At 39.1% G+C, this 22022-nt stretch overlaps 2 protein-coding genes across 2 annotated transcripts; both read left to right on the top strand.

The window, feature by feature from the left end:
* Positions 1-998, top strand: LOC140922438 (octopamine receptor beta-2R-like). Its single transcript, XM_073372424.1, has one exon. It carries the CDS (start codon positions 144-146, stop codon positions 996-998), a length of 855 nt encoding a protein of 284 aa, XP_073228525.1. The 5' UTR covers positions 1-143.
* Positions 999-9948: 8950 nt separating this feature from the next.
* On the top strand, positions 9949-17586 carry LOC140922439 (octopamine receptor beta-2R-like). The gene is made up of 2 exons (XM_073372425.1): positions 9949-10202; positions 16803-17586. Exons 1-2 carry the CDS (start codon positions 9949-9951, stop codon positions 17584-17586), a joined length of 1038 nt encoding a protein of 345 aa, XP_073228526.1.
* Positions 17587-22022: the final 4436 nt, after the last annotated feature.

Genomic DNA, 22022 nt, shown 5'->3' on the forward strand with positions numbered 1-22022 from the left:
TTCATTCACGTGGCCAGCACCTATGCAAATTTATTGGAACAAAAGAGAGCGTTTACATAAGAAAAGAGTTCAGTGTCCCTGATATTTATGAAAGATGTTGGTTATATTCTGCAGTTGATAAGAACTTCCTTTAACTGTTAAGAATGGAGACCTGGTTTTGGATTCTTGGCTGGGTTCTTTCATTTCTGGCTATCATTGGAAATGGATTTACAATCTTCCTCGTTTGCAGCAGACGAAATCTTCGCACCAAAACCAACGCGTTTATTGTTTCACTTGCGGTAGCGGATTTCTGTGTTGGTTTGAGCGTTATTCCTTCTCTGTTAGCTTGCGACATTACAAACACCTGCCACTGGCCTGATTATTGGTTATCGTGGGTGAATATTATAAGATTGTTGTTTAGTCACTCGTCTGTTGTAAACTTATGCAGCTTAGTACTGGATCGTTTTATTGCCATCGTCTATCCTCTAAAATATATTACTTTGATGACTCGCCGTCGAATTACCCAAGTTATTTTCTTCTCTTGGGCTCTACCAGTTAGTTACAATGCGCTAAAAAATACCCTTTGTATTGTCTTATTTCAAAACGATACCTCCGAGTGTGCTTTTATTTGGCCGACCATAATTTCCGAGTTTCTTCCATGTGTTGTATTAATACTCTGCTTTGTATCAATGATACTTCATGTATGCAGGCATGATCAGTCAGCACGTACCTTAGCAAAACAGTTACGTTTTAACCATCAGGTATCGTTTAAAACCCATCACGAGAAGTCCGCACTAATAATGATGGGTCTTGTGATAGGAGTGTTTCTTGTTTGCTATGGTATGTATCTACGTTGTAGTTTTCTAATACTATCCTCATCACCATGTAATGATGAAAACTACAAAATTACTTTCTTGGTTTTAAACTCAGCTATTAACCCACTGGCTTATGCCTTTTTTAAAAGAGACATAAAGAAAGAGTTTAAAAGACTCGTTGGCGCTGTGTTTTATAGAAAATAACAAAGTTAACTAAAACCTACCACTTGACGTGCGTAACTCATTCTTGTAGGATGTAAGTCTTGAATGAACGAGTGTGAAAGGCTTGAGCAATTCAGTAAAAGACTGATGAATGCGTGAGGCTTGGACTCAAAGCGAATTGAAATTTGGAAACAATGGAGCCGATTAGGAAAGAAAACAAGAACCTTTTGACCCTAACAGAAAATACAAGGGAAAGGACTTCACAGGTGGTGTGAGACGCAAGTTCTTATTGGATGGAACTTTTTAGTTTCACATCATGAGAGTACAATTTCACACCCGGCTACCAAAGCCCGCTTTGCTTCACTTGCTCGATTTTGGCATACTCGAGCATGACTCTGTGTCAATCGAGTAACAAAGATAGCGTGAGCATGTGCTGCTTGTTGCTTGGATATAGTTTGGAACCCAGGCTTAATAGCCGTGCGCTTTGTACAGCGGAATCATCGGTTATGACCATCAGTTTGTCAATCTCAGTCTGAAACGGATGCTAACACTCTGAATACCAGTTTGACAAGAGAAAAGAAGATTTACAAGTTCAGAAGTTCGAGGTTCGGTGACTTCATAAGGCTTGGCGCCAATTTTCCTCCACACTGAGGTTGTTTGTTCAATAGTCTTCGTAATCAACTCTGTTAACGGCGATATATTCCTAGAATTTACCGAACCGAACTGAAAGATTAACTGTACGATATTCTTGTTATATGAAGTAATTTCCTTGTTGAGAAAAACACAAAGAAATGGAGTTGTTTTGTAATCTTTCCGCGCAAGTTTATTTCAGCTCAGTCCTGCAGGTGTGACCAAAATGATAAAATCGTGTAAAGTGTAAAATGACTTGTTATGGAGAAAAAAAAGGTAGCTATCAAACATTACACGAAAGTAAGACTAATTTTCCTTAAAATTCTGTGGAAATCATGACAAAGAAATTAATATTGCTTGCTAAGGAAGCCCAACAGCAAATTGGAGAGACGAGTTGCTTGTGGCTGGAACGATATTAAAATCGTTGCATGCCGAATGAATAATAACACCTTCCAATTTAGCTGTACGAAATGAAAATGCAGTAAAAGGCATTTAACTAAAGAATATTGTTAATTGATTGATAACTGAGCTAGTGAAACAGTAGTTAAAGATCATATCGACACCCCAGGCGTCTTGCGCCATGTATATATATATATAGTGAAAGGATTATAAAATAACAAGGTTTTATAAATAATTAATAAACAGTTAGACAAAACGTTTTTGTGAAGAGGGTGTTTTTTTTCCACAGTTGAACTGCCTTTAAAAACTTATCGACATTGTGTTTCTGTTTCACATCCTGATCAGTTTTTTTTTTTTTTTTCTTGCTCTTTTTATTAACTGAAAACCTTTACATACTCTATTTCACAGCAGTGGAATTAAACGGAACAGACTGGGCAAATTACCGTGATGCTGCTGGCTAATGTCCCTCTTGTTTTATTTTCTCGCTTAGGAATTGTTAACGACAACGGCGGAAACGTTCTCAGGCAAATTTAGTGATATTAAAGACTGCCTTTTTAATTATTAATGCTCTTTTGTAGTAATTTGTAGTAGACCTGTCGCAATTTGTAAGAAACACATGATGTCGGCTGCAATTTAGACTAAAGTGAACGCATTTTTTTTTTTGTAATCAGCTAAGGTCTCCGTTAATTCAATCTGTTATAACTGACAGACCAGACTGGTTTTGTTGTAAAGTGAATAATTAAGATCCCGCCAGAGCAGAGCTATTTAGATTAAGATCGGCAATGTTGGAGTGTCCTTTTCCACTTGACAAAATTGTTGGCTCAAATATGGCTCTTTTGTAGGAACAATAACCAAACGCGCCGTGGCTTTGGTCGGGTCGATGTATAGTTCCATTGGGCGAGTGGAATCTCCAACATTTCAACCGGAATTTTTGTATTGAAAGGGCCCATTGGCTTTGAATTACAGCGGTTAAGGCACGTAACTATCCTCATTTTCCTACCAACTGTGTTATTACAGCTCGGTCAGTTACCTACTGCGCATGCGAAACACATAATTATTAGAAATTACCAAGTTTATGACAAAGTAGGACAATAAGAAGGACTTCAGTCTAGTAACATACATCTGCCAGTGAATAACATACAACCTCCTGACATTTTTGCGAAGACGATATTTTTCTTTTGTCCGTAGTTAATAAGAACTTCTCTTAACTGCCGTTAGTACGGATGGAGACCTGGTTTTGGATTCTTGGATGGGTTCTTTCGTTTCTTGCCATCACTGGAAATGGATTTATAATCTTCCTCGTCTGCAGCAGACGAAATCTCCACACCAAAACCAACTCGTTCATTGTTTCACTTGCAGTAGCGGATTTCTGTGTTGGTTTGAGCATTATTCCTTCTTTGTTTGTATGCGACGTTACAAGCACCTGCTATTGGCCTCAGGCTTTTCCTTCATGGAAAGATGTCGTAAGGTGGCTGTTTAGCTACCTGTCTGTTTTAAACTTGTGTTCTCTGGTGCTCGACCGTTATATTGCCATCGTAAAGCCTTTTAAATACATAACTTTCATGACTCGATCTCGTGTTATTCAAGTGATAACTTTCTGTTGGATAGTGTCATTTACGTTGGAGGCGTTCAAGACCGCACTTCGGCTTTGCTGTGAGAACCCTCTGACCAGTATCGTTGCAGTTGTGGTTTTAATGATTTCCATGGAAATCTTTCCATGCGTTCTGCAGATACTCTGTTTTGTGTCAATGTTAATTCATATATGGAAACAAGATCGGTCAGCACGCACCCTAGGACGGATATCTTTTAAAACCCGTAACGAGAAGTCTGCACGATACGGAAGGAAATCCAGTTACTTTGTCTTTGCGATTTGGCTCACGAAATTCACCGCTAACTTTACCCTTGTAAAAAGGCTCCTTTATCAAGTTTTATTTTCTGGATTAAGGCCGTTGCCATGGCAACATCGCATCCCTAAACAGGCAGTTATTTTGTCATTTTTGATCATTTTTTCTTAATATTTCCTATTTCCCTCCGTGAAATGTCTTTAAACTTTGCCACTTTATGTTAACGATATTGCTTAATTCAAGTGGAAAAAACAAGGGGTCGTTAGGACGGTTTCGCCAATATTTTGAAATTTGTTACTTTTGTTAATAGAGGAGTTTAGCTCTTACACATTTTAACAAGAAAAGAACAGTAGAAAGGAACTGCAACTGTTAAGAAATGAGGCGATTTTTAATCTGGGGTGGGGACTCAATCATCATGCATTACCTCTTCCTCTCTAGTCTCCGACGCAGCCGTTTTTGTATCGATCTTCACATTGACTTCACGCAACGAGACGAAAAAAAAAAGCTGGGTGAGTGAATACTTCCTCTGTACTTCTCCTCATGTCCGCTTTAAATAATTTCTCTTTCCAGACTAAACCGAACCCATGAATCGAATGGAATTTATAAAAATATTGAGCACGTGTATAATATGAGGATCGGAGCATTTAATCCTGAGAATATAAATTGACAAAATTTCGTCCATTTTCGTTAGTACCTCTGGAAAAAATTCATTTTCAAAAATTAGGTGTGGTCCACGGGGGTAACTCATTGACTGGGTCCACAAACAGGCCCATGGACTAGGTCCACGGAGGTGGTCCTTGCATGCTTTGTACACCTTATTACATGAAATTTTCGCGACACGCTAATTTCTAGAAGTTCGCGATACAAAAAAAATCGCGATATAAAGTGACGCGAACATAACATGACGCGAAAATTAAGTGACTGTAAGTGCTGTAAACTTATGCGGCTTAGTACTGGATCGTTTTACTGTCATCATCCATCCTCTAAGATACATTACTTTGATGACTCGCCCTCGAATTATTCAAGTTATTTCCTTCTCTTGGGTTCTACCAGTTAGTTTTAATGTGCTAAAAGTTATCCTTTATACGTTTTATTTCAAAACAATTCCAGCCCCCGTTTTTATTTGGATGAGTATCATTTTCTTCGAGTTCCTACCAAGTGTTATCTTAATGCTCTTCTTTGTATCAATGATATTTCACGTACGCAGGCATGGTTGGTTAGCACGCATGGTAGCATAGCAGTTACGTTTTAACCATCAGATGTCGTTTAAAATCCATCACGAGAGGTCTGCGGTAACAATGATGGGTCTTGTGATAGGAGTGTTTCTTGTTTGCTATGGGATGTATCTGCGTTGCAGTTTTACAATACTATTCCACACCACCTCATGTAAAGATGAAAACTACAAAATTCCTTTCTTGGTTTTAAACTTATAGCCATTAACCCTCTGGTTTATGCCTTTTTCAAAAGAGACATAAAGAAAGAGTTTAAAAGACTTCTTGGAGCTGTGTTTTAATTTAAAGAAAATATTAGTAATGTTAACGAAAGCCTATCACTTTACGAACGTATGTGTAACTCGTTGTTGTAGGATGTAGGTCTTTTAAGACAATGAAAGACTTGAGAAGAGACTGATAAATCTGTGACTCTTGGACTGAAAGCGAATTGAAATTTGGAAAAATGGCGTATGAGGAGAGAAAACAAGAACATTTGTACGCTAAGAGAATTTAAAATACTAGGGAAAGGACTTAGGATCAAGATTCACACAGTAGTGGGAGGCGAAAGTCACATAACATAGAACTTTTTAGTATCACATTGTAAGAGTATATTTCAATTTATGTCCACATCCTGCTAGCAGAGCCTTTGTTTTGGCGCACTGTTCAAAAAGGAATACTCTGCATGAATCGAGTAGGATCATTGTTGAGGGTCTCTGATAGGTTTTTTGGGATCCGGGATTTCCCTTATTTTCTCGGGATTGGGAATTGGGGATTGAGAGTTAGAATGCCGAAAATAACCCTCGGCTACGGGATAACACGAAATTTTGGGTCGGGATTACAGGATTGAAGAACCCTACAGTGGGGACCCTCATGGTTGAGGGTCCCCACACATGTTCAATACTCTCGATTATATTCCAGTGGGCAAAGCCTGGAGTCCAATGGAGTCTGTTCCAAAAATGAAACCGGAAGTACAGTCGAGTCCACTTGAATTACCGGAAGTCTAGCCATAAGATGAAACTGGGAGTGTAAACAATACTTTGAGGAGGGTTGGAAAGTCGTCCGATGGAGTCCATCGTCTGCACATGTAACACAACGCGTTCTTTAAGTCTAAGTCGAGACTGGCACGCTTAACGTGTAACATGAGTCGGAAAGTCGAAACAAACACGCTACACATGTGAGATTACTCGTTCTCAAAGCGATGAGCCGAAATAAGCACGCTACAAGTCGTTTATTAAAAGGCAATTTTACCTTTCTCGCTTTTTTTTGCAAAACAGAAACGAAAAAAGCTTCTTCTAATAAAAGCTGCCTTAACTCTTGCCGTAATTTGTAACACCTGTCGCAGTTTCTACTGAAGAACTGTCGCAAATAAGAATACAATGACCTCGCAATTATTTAGTGAACCAAGTTGACAACAAATTGCAGTAAAGGGATAACTCACGTGACTGACTTTGTCCCGTTTGATTGACTGATATTTTTGCGCTATTGCCACGTGACGTTCCCCAATTTCTCTATCTCTTGCTAGCGTAGGAATACGTCAAGTTAATATCTGGGACCCTGATATTTATGCAAAACGTTAAGTTTTCGAGTATATAATCTCGTCGTGTGCGTCTAGCGTACGCACAGCGAAAACTGTGCGTGGTCTCAGTGTTGCAATCTCGGGTGCTCCATATTTCTTACTATATACCTGACATCAAGTAGTTGACGTCACGAAGCAATTTGTGTTTCCAGGCATCATCAGGCGTGTTTTATTCATGAAATGCTGATTCTGCGACGGATGTTACTAAAACGGGGAACGGGGAGCGGAGAACGGGGAACGGGGAACGGAAGTCTGGAAACGAGTTGTCAGCGGAAACCTCCACAACAATCCAAAATGGCGGTCCAAAAAACGAGAGAGAGAAAGAAGAAGACGAAGAAAGGAATTCGTGCCTTGGTTGAAATCAGGTGGGGACGAAATTGCAAATCAGACTCACATTTTACGTTTACGTTTTGAGCAGCTGGTATGTTTTTTCGATATTCAACCTGTTTCATTTACAATATGATAAGGTCTTAGGTCTTAGTTTTCGAGACACCTGGCACACTGATATTACTCCTGGATTACTCCGTTTACTTTAGACCGTCGCTTAATCCTGCCTGTTTATCCCCCTGAATGTTCTTTTTCCCTCTCAGACAAACTCTTGGAGAGTAAAGGTTTTATCCAAGCCCATTATATGCCCTGTTTTATTATATGCCCTGTTAATGCCTGCGAGTTATTTACCAAGCATTCTCAAAACAGGGCATATAATGGGCTTGGATAAAACCTTTACTCTCCAAGAGTTTGTCTGAGTGGGAAAAAGAACATTCAGGGGGATAAAAAGGCAGGATTAAGCGACGGTCTAAAGTAAACGGAGTAATCCAGGAGTAATATCAGTGTGCCAGGTGTCTCGAAAACTAGGACCAAAGACCTTATCATATTGTAAATGAAACAGGTTGAATATCGAAAAAACATACCAGCTGCTCAAAACGTAAACGTAAAATGTGAGTCTGATTTGCGATTTCGTCCCCACCTGATTTCAACCAAGGCACGAATTCCTTTCTTCGTCTTCTTCTTTCTCTCTCTCGTTTTTTGGACCGCCATTTTGGATTGTTGTGGAGGTTTCCGCTGACAACTCGTTTCCAGACTTCCGTTCCCCGTTCCCCGTTCCCCGCTCCCCGCTCCCTGTTTTAGTAACCTCCTTCTGCGACGGTTTATTCAATCACGAACAATTTCTCATGCAAATGACACACGAAAGCAAGCATAACAACGTCAGCTGGTTTCACCAAGTGGCACAGAGTTCACTCATGCATGTACACGAATAACTATAATTGAACACTTGCAGAAATTGTTTGGTGCTTTTTACAGGGATTCAGTGCTATTGAAGGCAGGCATATTCAATAATCATAAGTCATGAGTCATGAGTTATGAGTGTAATTTCCTCTTCGAGTTCCTTCCATGTGTTCTGTTAATACTCTGCTTTGTATCAATGATATTTTTGACGCACGCGGGTATGATCAGCCAGCACACACCTTGGCAAAACAGTTACGCTTTAACCATCAGGTGTTTTCATGTTGCATCTCACATAAACAGGGGCGTAACCAGGATTTTTTCGGGGGTACGCACAATTCTCCAAATGCCCTTATCCCCCAACCCCCTGCTCAATGTCACAAAAGGTGAGATTATTGTAAGTCGAAGCGTTCTTACTGTATACATCCCAGCTGTTTCGAGAAAGGTTGTCGGAAGAAATGCGCACGCGACAATCCCGAAAGGTAATATGGGATATGATCAATACACTGTTCGTAACGACTGAAGCTTTCGAACCTACTTTTGTTGCTTTCCTTTAATACTCGCAAACATATGTCCGTGGCCTCCCGTACCATTCTTTCAAATTTATTTGAAGAACATTGCCCTCAAAGCCACCCACAATACCTTTCGGGATTGTCGCGTGCACTTCCGACAAGCGTTCTCGAAATAGATGTATGAAATGACGTGACTGTGTAAACTGAAAAAAATCTTTATCGTCTTTTTGTATTCATGGACTGAAGCACGTCAATCGCTTTTCCTACCTTAAGGCTTAAAATATATCATTTATATTTATTAAATATTTGGTCCACCAAAGGAAGCCGACATTTGGAAGTAATTAAAACTAAAAGTTAAACAATCCGTTGTTAAATGAATTGAGCCAAACTGTGAATAATTATATTTTACCTATCTTATCCTTTGCTTTTTTTTTCATTATTCGCTTTCGTATCTTATTTTATTATTATTTTTTCACCCTCGACTTTTACAGGTACGCACGTGCGTACCGTGCGTGCGTACAGGTAGCTACGCTTGCTACGCTCCTGATAAATGTATACTTTTTAATTTTTGATATGCAGTTTTACGGAAACGAAAAAAAAAAATCTTTTAACAATTTTATGCTCAACTTTTGCCGTAATTTGTAACACCTGTCGCAGTTTCTAATAAAGAACTGCCGCAATTAGGAATACATTAACGTAGCAATATTAAGGGAGCCAAATTAACAATAAATTGAGATAAGTGGTAACACACGTGACTGACGCTTTCTATCGTTTAATTGAAAGATGTCTTTGCACTATTGCCATGTGACAGTCCACATTTTCTCTCTTCCTACCGTTTATTAAAAAAAACAAATAATTATAAATAAAATACGACAGCATGGCTAATTACAAATAGCGCAAAAAATATTGGAAGCAGGAAGTTATAATACAGTGCAGTTATTAAAATAAGGACGATTTAAAGAACTAAAAGAAACACGCATCGTAAATGATGTTATGGCCGCCCACTCTTAAATAAAGCCTTTTGTCTAATGAACTCCACTCTTAAGATGTCAAGCAGTTTGTATTAGACGCCCCTCTCTAATAACGCCACCTGTCTAATAGACATCCCCCCCCCCCCCCCCCTCATTCAATTTGCCGGTTCAGTTTCTTGCTTAACAATGCATCTTGTTCAATGGCAAGCTCAAAATAAGGATAAACTAATAATGACAACATATGATCCGAAACATTCTGACATCGATCAAAGTCGGAGATTTGGAAGAGGGATATGGATCTCTTGAAGGCCTTTAGACGTATCAATAGATGGAGGGACCAGAAATACTGCTATTTACAGTTAACTCTCTTGATACTGAATTTTCGCCCAAAGCATACTAGTTTAACTGAGCTTCAAACGCTTTCCTCTTTTAAAATCCCTCCCTCTATTAAACGTCCCCTCTTGGCCATTGGACTCCTAAAATTAAATAAACGCCGCGGGCGTCTATAAAACCATTTACGGGTATTAGCAAATGTGACCCTCAAATTCATGCAAAGATGTAAATTATAATACTCAACTTTTTAATTAATCAGTATAGTTGACAAGAACTTCCTTTAACAGTTAAGATGGAGACCTGGTTCTGGATTCTTGGTTGGTTTCTTTCATTTCAAACCATCATTGGAAATGGATTTACAATCTTCCTCGTTTGCAGCAGACGAAATCTCCGCACCAAAACCAACGCATTTATTGTTTCACTTGCAGTAGCGGATTTCTGTGTTGGTTTGAGCGTTTTCCCTTCTCTGTTCTTCTGCGACATTTCAAACACCTGCTACTGGCCTCAACATTTGCTATCTTGGTCATCTTTGGTGAATATTATAAGGTGGTTGCTTAGTAACAAGTCTGCTGTAAACTTATGCGTCTTAGTACTGGATCGTTTTATTGCCATCGTTCATCCTCTGAAATACATTAATTTCAGACTCGCTGTCGAATTATCCCAATTATTTTCTTCTCTTGGGTTATACCAGTTAGTTTTTACGCGCTAAAGATTACCCTGTATATATTTTATTTCAAAACAATACTTGTCCCTGTCCCACTTATTTGGCTGACAATAATTTCCGAGTTTCTTCCATGTGTTCTGTTAACACTCTGCTTTGCATCAATGACATTTCACGTACGCAGGCATTATCAGTCCGCACACACCATAGCAAAACAGTTACGTTTTAACCATCAGATGTCGTTTAAAATCCTCCACGATAGGTCTGCAGTAATAATGATGGGTCTTGTGATAGGAGTGTTTCTTGTTTGCTATGGGATGCATCTGCGTTGGCGCTGTGTTTTAAAGAAAATAACAAAGTAAACTAAAGCCTACCACTTGACGTGCGTAACTCATTCTTGTAGGATGCAAGTCTTTAATGAACGAGTGTGAAAGGCTTGAGCAATTCAGTAAAAGACTATTAAATGTGTGAGGCTTGGACGCAAAGCGAATTGAAATTTGGAAAAAATGGTGCATTAGGAGAGAAAACAAGAACTTTTGGACCCTCAGAGAATACAAAATACAATGGAAAGGACTTAAGATCAAGTTTCACAGGTGGTGTGAGACGTACGTTCTTATTGGATGGAACTTTTTAGTTTCACATCATGAGAGTATAATTTTGTGTTCACACCCTACTACCAAAGCCCGCTTTGCTTCACTGGCTCAATTTTGGCATACTCGAGCACGACGCTGCATCAATCGAGTAACAAAGGTAGCGTGAGCATGTGCTGCTTGTTGCTTGGATATAGTTTGGAACCCAGGCTTAATAGCCGTGCGCTTTGTACAGCGGAATCATCGGTTATGACCATCAGTTTGTCAATCTCAGTCTGAAACGGATGCTCACACTCTGAATACCAATTTGACGAGAGAAAACAAAATTGACAAGTTCAGAAGTTCGAGGTTCGGTGACTTCATAAGGCTTGGCGCCAATTTTCCTCGGCACTGAGGTTGTTCGCTCAATAGTCTTCGTAATCAACTCTGTTAACGGCGATAGATTCCTAGAATTTACCCGAACCGAACTGAAAGATTAACTGTTCGATATTCTTGCTATATGAAGTAATTTCCTTGTTGAGAATAACATAAGGAAATGTAGTAGTTTTGTAATCTTTCCGTGCAAGTCTATTTCAGCTCAGTCCTGAAGGTGTGACAGAAATTAAAATGATAAAATCGTATAAAGTGTAAAATGACTTGTTATGGGGAAAGAAAAGGTAGCTATCAAATGTGTCACCTTTTTCGCCCCGGTTACACGAACGTAAGGCTAATTTTCCGTTAAATTCCGTAGAAATCATGACAAAGAAATTAATATTGATTGCTAAGGAAGCCCAACAGCAAATTGGAGCGACGAGTTGCTTGTGGCTGGAACGATATTAAAATCGTTGCATGCCCAATGAATTATAAAACCTTCCAAATTAGCTGTACGAAATAAAAATGAAGTTGAAGGTATTTAACTAAACAATATTGTTAATTAATTGATAACTGAGATAGTGAAACAGTTGTTAAAGATCATATCGATACCCCAGGCGTCTTGCGCCATTTATATATACACGAGGACCCGCAAGCGGTGATATTTTTGCACGGCATCTGGCGGCACATCAAAGAATTTGGAATTGAAGAGCAAATTCCTAGAATATCTTCGCCAGTTAAGCTAGAGAAAAGGTGTTAAAAAACCTCAGGATTCAAAACAACACGTCAATCAAAATATCACTTGGACCTTTTCGCTAATGAAGAGCTATCACGCAGCTAAGCTTGAATTAGACATATATTGAAATAGGAACTCGTGTCAATAAAGTATCAGAAGTGAGTGGGAATCGCTCCTGGTTTAAAAAACTGGTTCACAGGGATATGCATCTCTTCTAGTTAAGAGAAGGGAATCAGAACTGCTTTTCATGCAGGAACAGGTTTTCTTCGGGCTAACTACAAAACTTTAGCTTATTTCACTCCTTGACATTGTCAAAGCGCATTTTGTAAAGATAACTTTTTCCGCTTTATCAGCTTTTTTTATATTCTATTCCATTAATGTTTAACCTCCCTCAAAAAGCCAAATAATATAAATGCTGTTGTTATAAAAAAGCGTTTTACCTGTTTTCGCGAATTCGCTACCCAAAGATCACTATGCTCAAAGGACAGGGCAAAATTCCCAGGAGAGAGGCATTAATTTTTTTCCCACGAGGTTACAAAGAGAAAATGCAATGATTATTATTAATGTAACCATCAGGTATACTCTACCCACGAGTTTATGGACAGCAAATGCAGTGATTATTATTAATGTAACCATCAGGTATGTTCTACCCACGAGGTTACAAAGAGAAAATGCAATGATTATTATTAACGTAACCTTCAGGTATGTTCTACCCACGAGGTTACAGTGAGCAAATGCAGTGATTACTATTAAATGTAACCGTCAGGTATATTCTACCCACGAGGTTACAAAGAGAAAATGCAATGATTATTATTAACGTAACCTTCAGGTATGTTCTACCCACGAGGTTACAGAGAGCACATGTAGTGATTATTATTAAATGTAACCGTCAGGTTTATTCTACCCACGAGGTTACAAAGAGAAAATGCAATGATTATTATTAACGTAACCTTCAGGTATGTTCTACCCATGAGGTTACAGAGAGCAAATGCAGTGATTATTATTAAATGTAACCGTCAGGTATATTCTACCCACGAGGTTACGGAGAGCTAATGCAGTGATATTATTAATGTAACCATCAGGTATGTTCTACCCACGAGGTTACAAAGAGAAAGTGCAATGATTATTATTAACGTAACCTTCAGGTATGTTCTACCCACGACGTTACAGAGAGAAAATGCAGCGATTATTATTATAAATGTAACCATCAGGTATGTTCTACCCACGAGATTGCAAAGAGAAAATGCAATGATTATTATTGACGTAACCTTCAGGTATGTTATACCCTCGAAGTTACAGAGAGCAAATGCAGTGATTATTATTAAAAGGACAGTGTCCCAATTGTGCGCACGCGCGAGCGTCATCTGTTTTTTCTTCAAAAGACAATAGAACTGTCATATTGACTCGACAAGATTTCCTTCCGGACCGCACCTCCGACAGAGATTTGTTGTTTACATTCTCAAGTAAAATTTTAGACTTTCGAAGAAGTTTTTCGTCTTATTTAAAATTTGGCTGGCAGCACGAAGACTCATCGCGATTTTGTCGCTAGCAGGGCCGCCTCGCGACCCGAAAATCTCGTTCTGCTCCCTTTAAAAACACCTTTTCTAATGTGAAACTCGTGTCAGAGGTCAATTGATTCACGTCCAGTAATATTTGCCTGATTTGCTCGCGTTCTAGCCTCAAACGTTTGAAAGATATAAATAAAAATGCAATCTCAACGCGATGAATTATCGCAAAGGTTAGTCAAAAATTATATCATGATCTCATTGCACTAGGCATGTAGCGTCTGTTTGTTTGATTTTGTCGGCCGTAGGGAGGTTCATTTAAAAGTTTACTAACGCGTCGTTGCAAAACATTCCGCTACACGAAGCTTAATTCCACAAGCTAGATCTCCTCAGTCACATCCATGTCTCAATGGTTTCTTTCTTACAGTCTCTATTGTTGCTGTTTCATTTCTGCGTATTCCTTTCACAATTATCTGAGCTTGTATGGAAGCTGGCAGAAGAAATAAGCTTTCAATCGGCATCAAAGCGTTTCCCATCTTGTGGTCCTTCGGGAGCGGCAATAAAAGAAACGCCAAAAAATCCCGATTTCGCCCAAATCGAAACTCAGCGGGGACAATATATCATTGATCTGTAGCCCTGAGAAGGTTTAGTGGAGTATCGAACTCGGCCAAGCGCGATGCAAACGGATTTTTCAAGGTTCTCTTACTCTCCACGCATCTTTTGATTTCGCGACATCCTGTCCAAAAATCAAAGTTTGGTGCATGCGCAGTAACGGGATACTGTTCCTTTAATGTAACCATCAGGTATGTTCTACCCACGAGGTTACAGAGAGCATGCAAATGCAGTAACAATTATTAGATTTTCGTGCAACTATCAGGTTGAGTTTCTCCATTAAAAGATTCTTTTGCTAGGGTTAAACAAGTTTGGCTTTTATGAGTTTCAAGGTGCAAGAAATTATCAGTATAATTATAGCACGCAAACATTGTCATCTAATTTTTCGCACGTAGCCGGAATAAGCCAAGAAATGAAGCATATGTAACGAAAAATCGTCCGCAGATGATCTCCAGATGAAGTGAATTATGCTAAACGTTACGGAAGAAATTATTGTTTGTATCCGTCTTATCCATCGTAAAAGCGAGGGGTCATCGCACGACATCCGGTACATTAAACAGAGGTAATACTCACGGGTTTCACGAGTTGTATGCATTATTTTTCGCCGAGAAACAAATTTAAACTTCAATTCTTACCTTACAGTAGTCCGCTCTTTTACCTTGCATTCGACAACAAATCTGTTAAAGGCGAACAAAGCGATTCCGGCACTCTTCTTTACGATGAGTAGCAAGCCGCAGAAACTGAAGCCGCTTGACTGAAGTAAAATCCACCGATATGCACGGCATTCTCACTACAAATATAAACAAACGTCGCGGGGAAAAAAAAGACGAGGAGGAAAAAATGCCAAATCTTCGCCTCGGCAATGTATTCCAGCTACCATGCCGGCGTATCTCCAGAAGGTGGACTCGAAGTGGGACAAACCTTGTGATTTTTTTTTAGAAGCCCTTTGCGCGCAAACTAATTTATTCTGGCTCGAAATGAAGATTAACAATATGTATGCTGAAATCTAATCCATGACAAGAAGATTTTCGCACTGTAGCGCGACATATTAAATGCCTATTTTTACAAGTACGCGGAGAAAGTGGTCCACTAGTTTAACTTTTTTAAGATGAATTTACTCCACAAAAGCAAAATGAAATGTTTTATCTCTATGTTATTTACGTGCCTGATTAGAAGGCAGAGGTAAATTCATCATACAGACTCCATCAAAATGAAAGTACACGAATGAAACGGAATAAGTCTGGGACGGTTTAGTTTCTACTCAGCAGCTTCTTTGCTTTTATAACAAAAATTTAATGTTGCAGTCTGTTTTAAACGTTGACATATCAACGCGCACAGTCACTGAATGAAAACAACAGTCACGATCACGTTCTTCGAAACCGACCAGACGCGCGCGACCTACCACTGTTATGGTAGGCTATTATCCTGAAGGTGTTAATGTTCCCGTGACAGTCTTCGCACTGAAGGTGTAAATGGTAAACCGAACGGTCGCTTTGATCATCAGAAAGACCTGTCAACTTTGATGATTTAACTTATTAAATTACGGGACAGAAATTTTACTGCTTGCGGCTCCTCGTGATATATATATATATATATTGAAAGGATTATAAAACAACAGGGCTTTATGAATAATTAATAAACTGTTAGACGAAAAGTTTTTGTGAAGAGGGTGTTTTTTTCCACAGTTGAACTGCTTTTAAAACTGAACTTATCGACACTGTGTTTCTGTTTCACATCGCGATCAGTTTATTTTTTTTCCTTGCTATATTTATTAACTGAAAATCTTTGCATACTCTATTTAGTACAGCAGTGGAGTTAAACGGAACAGACTAGGCAGATTACCGTGATGCTGCTGGTTCATGCCTGTCTTCTCGTTTCATTTTCTCGCTTAGGAATAGTTAACGACAACGGCGGAAATGTTCTCAGGCAAATTTAGTAACGCGTTATACGTGATATTAGAGACGGCCTTTGTAATTATTAATGCACCTTTGTTGTAATTTGTTGTAGACCTGTCGCAATTTGTAAGAAATATGTCGGCCGCAATTTAGGCTAAAGAGAAGGTACATTTGTTTTAATCAGCTAAGGTCTCGGTTAATTCCAACTGTTAGAACTGACAGGCCAGACTGGTTTAGTTGTAAAGAGAATTTAAATAAAGATCCAGCCAGATCAGAGCTATTTAGATTAAGATCGGCAATGTTGGAGTGTCCCTTTCCATTTGACAAAATTGTTGTCTCAAATACCGCTCTTTTGTAGGAACAATAACCATTTGGTCGGGTCAACTCGATGTAGTTCCATTGGGCAGGTGGAATTTCCAACATTTTAACCGGAATTTTTGTTGTATTGAAAGCGCCCATTGGCTTTGAATTACAGCGGTTATGACACGCAACTATCCTCATTTTCCTACCAACTGTGTTATTACAGCTCGCTCAGTTACCTACTGCGCATGCGAAACACATAATTATTAGAAATTACCAAGTTTATGACAAAGTAGGACAATAAAAAGAACTTCAGTCTATTAACATACATCTGCCAGTGAATAACATACAACCTCCTGACATTATTGCAATGAGGATATTTTTCTTTTATCTGTAGTTAATAAGTACGGATGGAGACCTGGTTTTGGATTCTTGGATGGGTTCTTTCGTTTCTTGCCATCACTGGAAATGGATTTATAATCTTCCTCGTCTGCAGCAGACGAAATCTCCGCACCAAAACCAACGCGTTTATTGTTTCACTAACAGCAGCGGATTTCTGTGTTGGTTTGAGCGTTGTTCCTTCTTTGTTCGCATGCGACGTTACAAACACCTGCTACTGGCCTCAGGTTTTTCTTTCATGGAAAGATGTCGTAAGGTGGCTGTTTAGCTACTTGTCTGTTTTAAACTTGTGTTCTCTGGTGCTCGACCGTTATATCGCCATCGTAAAGCCTTTTAAGTACTTAACTTTTATGACTCGATCTCGTGTTATTCAAGTGATAACTTTCTCTTGGATAGCGTCATTTACGTTGGTTACATTCAAGACCGCACTTCGGCTTTGCTGTGAGACCCCTCTGACCAGTATCGTTGCAGTTGTGGTTTTAATGATTTCCATGGAAATCGTTCCATGCGTTCTGCAGATACTCCTTTTTGTGTCAATGTTAATTCATGTAAGGAAACAAGATCGGTCAGCATGCACCTTAGGACGGATATCTTTTAAAACCCATAACGAGAAGTCTGCAGTAATAATGATGGGTCTTGTGATAGGAGTGTTTGTTGTGTGCTACGGAATATACTTACGTTGTAGTCTAGTAGTACTATGCGACACAAATGCATCATGTAAAGATGAACAATACAAAATTCCTGTATTGGTTTTAAACTCGGCCATTAACCCAATGTGTTATGCTTTTTTCAAAAGAGACATAAAGCAAGAGTTTAAAAGGCTTATCAGTCAGGTGGTATTTTTTAAGCGGAAAAGTAACCGAGTAGAGCCTTCCACTTAAACATTAGATCATTTTTGAAGGACATAGATGTTAAGCCTTTGATAGCGGATTGTGTCAGGCATTGCAGGCGGTAGTTTTGGGGCTGGCAAATCCCTGGTGGTTTGTCTCAAATCATAGTTTGGAAGCACTGGTGTTTAAGGAGGGTACGATAACCAAAGGACGATGAGAATACAATCCAATAGGGACCTTCACTATCCGAAAACAGAGACGCCAATGAAAACGTCGCTGAAAAATAGACTTCGCGTCCATTGAAACTTTTTCGCCCTCATACCAGGTCGCCCAGTGAATTGAAAGTACGGAACATGTGTTAGGTTGGAACTAAATAGAGGAAGCCGCGTCCGAGTTCAGAGAGAAATAGTAAATAAATTTATCGCCTTGTCGTTCCTGTTCTTAAGCCCGTCAACTCAATTGACTATTCCACGTTGTAGTTGTGTAGGGACAGCGTAGAAATGTAAAGAAAAGCCTGATGCACGTGCAGCCAGAGCTGTTGGTTTGCTTACTGAAGCCTATAATTGTATTTTGAGCGTTCTCCTTGCCGTCGCCGTCGTAGTTTCGTAAGGTCCCTACATACCGTAAAATTCCGAAAATAAGCCCCGGGGCTTACATTTTTCAAAGGCCCTTTTTGAGGGGCTTATTTTTGGAGGGGTTTACATTCGGAGGGGCTTATCTACGGAGGGTAATTTGCGTTTCAAAATCTATTGGGGTAGCCTTATAGTTGGAAGTAAATTTATCGTTTTTGCTTTGTTTCACCTTTGTATTTGAGGACGAGCCCCCGGGGGGCTTATATCTGGAGGGGCGATTTAACGGAGGGTTTTTTGCGTTACCGGTTTCGGGGGCTTATATTTGGAGGGGCTTATTTTCGGAATTTTACGGTATGTCAGATGCTCTTGAAACGGCGATTCCGAGGTATCAAGCCCACGTCAACGGTAGTGGTAGACGAAATTTCTAATTGAAACTTTTTGTTTCAAACCAAATTAAAGTATTTCTTTTTTCTTACTTCATTTTCCACATTAATTATTGTAGTCAACTCTGTTAAGTAGGACTTTTGGCGGGAAATCGCAGCGGTCGGACGTGTATTCATCGTGTCTGCCTAACATTGCCAAAGATGACCCCTCTCTGGCACCTACTCCTATGAAAATACACTATCTGGCTCCCTGACGATGTAATCTACCTTCTTCAATGTAAATGCCTCCCAGAAAGAATAAAAGAGGTGATCGTGGCTCAACCGAAGACGAACCAAGAAATCCGAAGAAATCCAACATGGCGGCCGAGGAAAACATTGATGTTGAAGAACCGATTGAAGCGGGCAAGGAACAAGAAGAGCCTAGCCTTCTTGAAATCAAGGCTCTACTGGTCGACATACAAATCCAAATAGCTGCAGTTCTTAGCGAAAATCGAACGCTGAAGAAGGAAATCGAAGAATTAAAAGAATCTGCCAACTTCTACGAGAAGGAGCTTAAAGATTTGAAAGAGTCCTTGCAAAAGACCAAGGACGAATACAAAGAATTAAAACACATGCTAGCCTCAACAAGGAACGAGCTTAAAACAACAAAGGAGAATCTAGGAAAGCAAAAAGAAGAATCCGATCGACTGTGGGAACACCATGATGATTTGGAACAATACACTCGAAAGAACTCGCTGGAAATCCATGGAATTCCAGAAGATGCGTATCCCAGTACGGAGGCCGCGGTCATCAAGGTTGCTGAAGCCCTAAATATCACCATAGAGCCTGAAGAAATAGAGATTTCACACAAGCTGAATCGGGGCAAATCCATTATAGTGAAATTTTGCAATCATAAAGTGAAATCGAAACTTTACAAAGAACGCACCAAACTAAAGGATGTCAAAATCAAAGATCTATTTCCCAGCTACCCTTCAAATGCACAGGAACGACAACGTATTTTTATAAACGAGAACCTCACGGCTTATAGGCGTAGAATCATGAAAGAAGCGAACAAGAGAAGACAAGAGGGTACTCTACTCAGTGTTTGGTCTTTGGATGGTAAGATTTTTGTTAAGACATCACCCTATGGCTCCCCTGTTAGAATTTTTTCCGAAGAGGACTTAGATCAATTATAAACTGAACAGGCAAAATAATCTACGTTAAGTCTGGAGAGGGACGTCTTATCAACCATTCAAATTTCTCGCTGCCAAAGTAATTTAATTTTACTAACTACAAATTTGTCTATGCTCTGTTCTTTGTTTTTGCGCTACTCTTTTTTATTTATTCAAAGTGTTATTTTGTTTAATTTACCTTTTGTGATCATTTGCTTCAGTCTAATATTATATGCACGTTTTAGTCTTCATTATTTGTTTAAAATATCGAGTACCTTTTGCATCAATCATTTTACACCTAATAGAAAGAATGCAAATCCTTTATTGAGGCGCACATGTTTTTTTCCCGTCGAGACAACGTTTATTACAAAAGACTTGAACAAATCGTGACTTTGAAAATAACTTCATTGAATGTCAGGGGACTTAGGGATGACGCTAAAAGAAGAGAAGTATTTAATTGGCTTCGCGCCAAAAGGCCATCAATATGCATGCTCCAAGAAGTACACTGTATAGAAAAAACAAATCACTTGTGGAAAGCAGAATGGGGCTATCAAGCTTACTTCACCTCTTTTGAAAGCAACAAAGCAGGGGTATGTATTCTTTTTAACAATAATTTTAACCTTCAGCTCCAAAGACTTTACACCGACCCTGCAGGGAGATTTATTATCTGTGACTTAAAAGCTAACGAAAAGCTTTTGACCCTCGCTAACATCTATGCTCCCAACGAGGATAAACCTTCATTCTTTCAAAACTTTTACGATCATCTTTTAAATTTTAATTGTGAAGACATAATAATTGGCGGTGACTTCAACCTTGTTCTTAACATCGAAAATGACAAAAAAGGTGGCATTGCCAAAACTCACCAAAATAGCTTGAAGACCGTTCAAGAAATTTCAGAGAACCTAGATCTTCTCGATGTCTGGAGAATTCACAATCCAGATGACAAAAGGTACACTTGGAGACAACGACAACCTAAGGTTTACTGTAGACTTGATTTCTTTTTAATAAGCCAAAGCGTTATTGGGGACGTCACTAACACCGATATAGTGCCAGGATATAAAACAGACCATTCCATGATTACTTTAGATCTGTCTCTTCATGCAAATAGCAGAGGACCCGGCCTTTGGAAATTAAATACCTCTCTTTTAACCGAAACTGCTTATGTTAATCTTATTAAGACAACGATTAAGGAAGTTCAAGACGAATATGAAAATGATGACATGGTAAACTCTGCTCTATTGTGGGACATGATTAAGCTTAAAATACGGGAAAAATCGCTCAAATACGCAATGAATAAAACTAAGAAAACAAAGGGCCGTGAGGCAGAACTAGAGCATGCAATTTCCAAACTAGAATCGAAAATGGAGAACGGAGACTCTAGCGTAACAGAAAATTCTGAACTTGCAGAACAACTGAATGATCTAAAGAGTGAGTTAGAAAGAATTATTGAGACTCGTACGAAAGGTTCCATATTGAGAGCTAAAATTAAATGGCATAATGAAGGAGAAAAAAATACGAAATATTTCCTCAACCTAGAAAAGAGACACTATAAGCAAGGCATTATAAGCCAACTTAAAGTGGACGAAAATAACTTTATTACTTCGGATCAGGAAATATTAGCAGAAGGGGAATCTTTTTTTATGAATCTATATACATCCAACAGAAATATACACAATTTAATTGACACATATGATTTTTTTAAACACGAAAACGACACCGTCCTGAATGACGAACAACGGAACAACTGTGAAGGCCTGCTAACTGAAAGGGAATGCCTTGCAGCCCTGAAAACCATGGAACAGGGAAAAACCCCTGGATCTGATGGGCTACCTTCAGAATTTTATAGAGTATTTTGGACAAACATATCAAACTTATTGATTAATGCTCTTAATTATGCGCACGAAACGAGTCAGCTTTCCATCACACAAAGAAGAGGAGTAATCAAACTCATTCCCAAGAAAGACGCTGAGCCGTATTTTATTAAAAACTGGAGACCGCTTACTCTTCTCAACTGCGACTACAAAATTGCAGCAAAGGCTGTGGCTAACAGGCTGAAAAAGGTTCTTCCCGATCTCATCAGCTGTGATCAAACTGGCTTTATGAAAGGCAGGTTTATTGGCGAGAACATACGATTAATAGACTATGTTATTCGTTTTACCAAAGAAAAAAATATCCCAGGGCTATTATTATTTCTTGATTTCGAAAAGGCGTTTGACACGATTGAATGGCCTTTTATCATAAATTCTCTTCAATACTTCGGTTTCGGCCCAAGTGTTGTAAACTGGGTCAAATGCCTTTACAGCAACATAGAGAGCTGCTTCTTAAACAACGGCTGGACAAGCAATTTCTTTAAAATTGAAAGAGGGGTCAGGCAGGGGTGC

The sequence above is a fragment of the Porites lutea genome, chromosome 13 (assembly GCF_958299795.1).
Source record: "Porites lutea chromosome 13, jaPorLute2.1, whole genome shotgun sequence".
NCBI classification, from domain to species: domain Eukaryota; kingdom Metazoa; phylum Cnidaria; class Anthozoa; order Scleractinia; family Poritidae; genus Porites; species Porites lutea.

Excerpts from the sequence above, each read along its gene's own strand:
- LOC140922438 (XM_073372424.1), top strand. The coding sequence starts at position 144 with ATGGAGACCTGGTTTTGGATTCTTGGCTGGGTTCTTTCATTTCTGGCT.
- LOC140922439 (XM_073372425.1), top strand. The coding sequence starts at position 9,949 with ATGGAGACCTGGTTCTGGATTCTTGGTTGGTTTCTTTCATTTCAAACC. Across the intron at positions 10,203-16,802 it reads TCTTTGGTGAATATTATAAG|CAGACGAAATCTCCGCACCA; the intron begins GTGGTTGCTTAG and ends CCTCGTCTGCAG.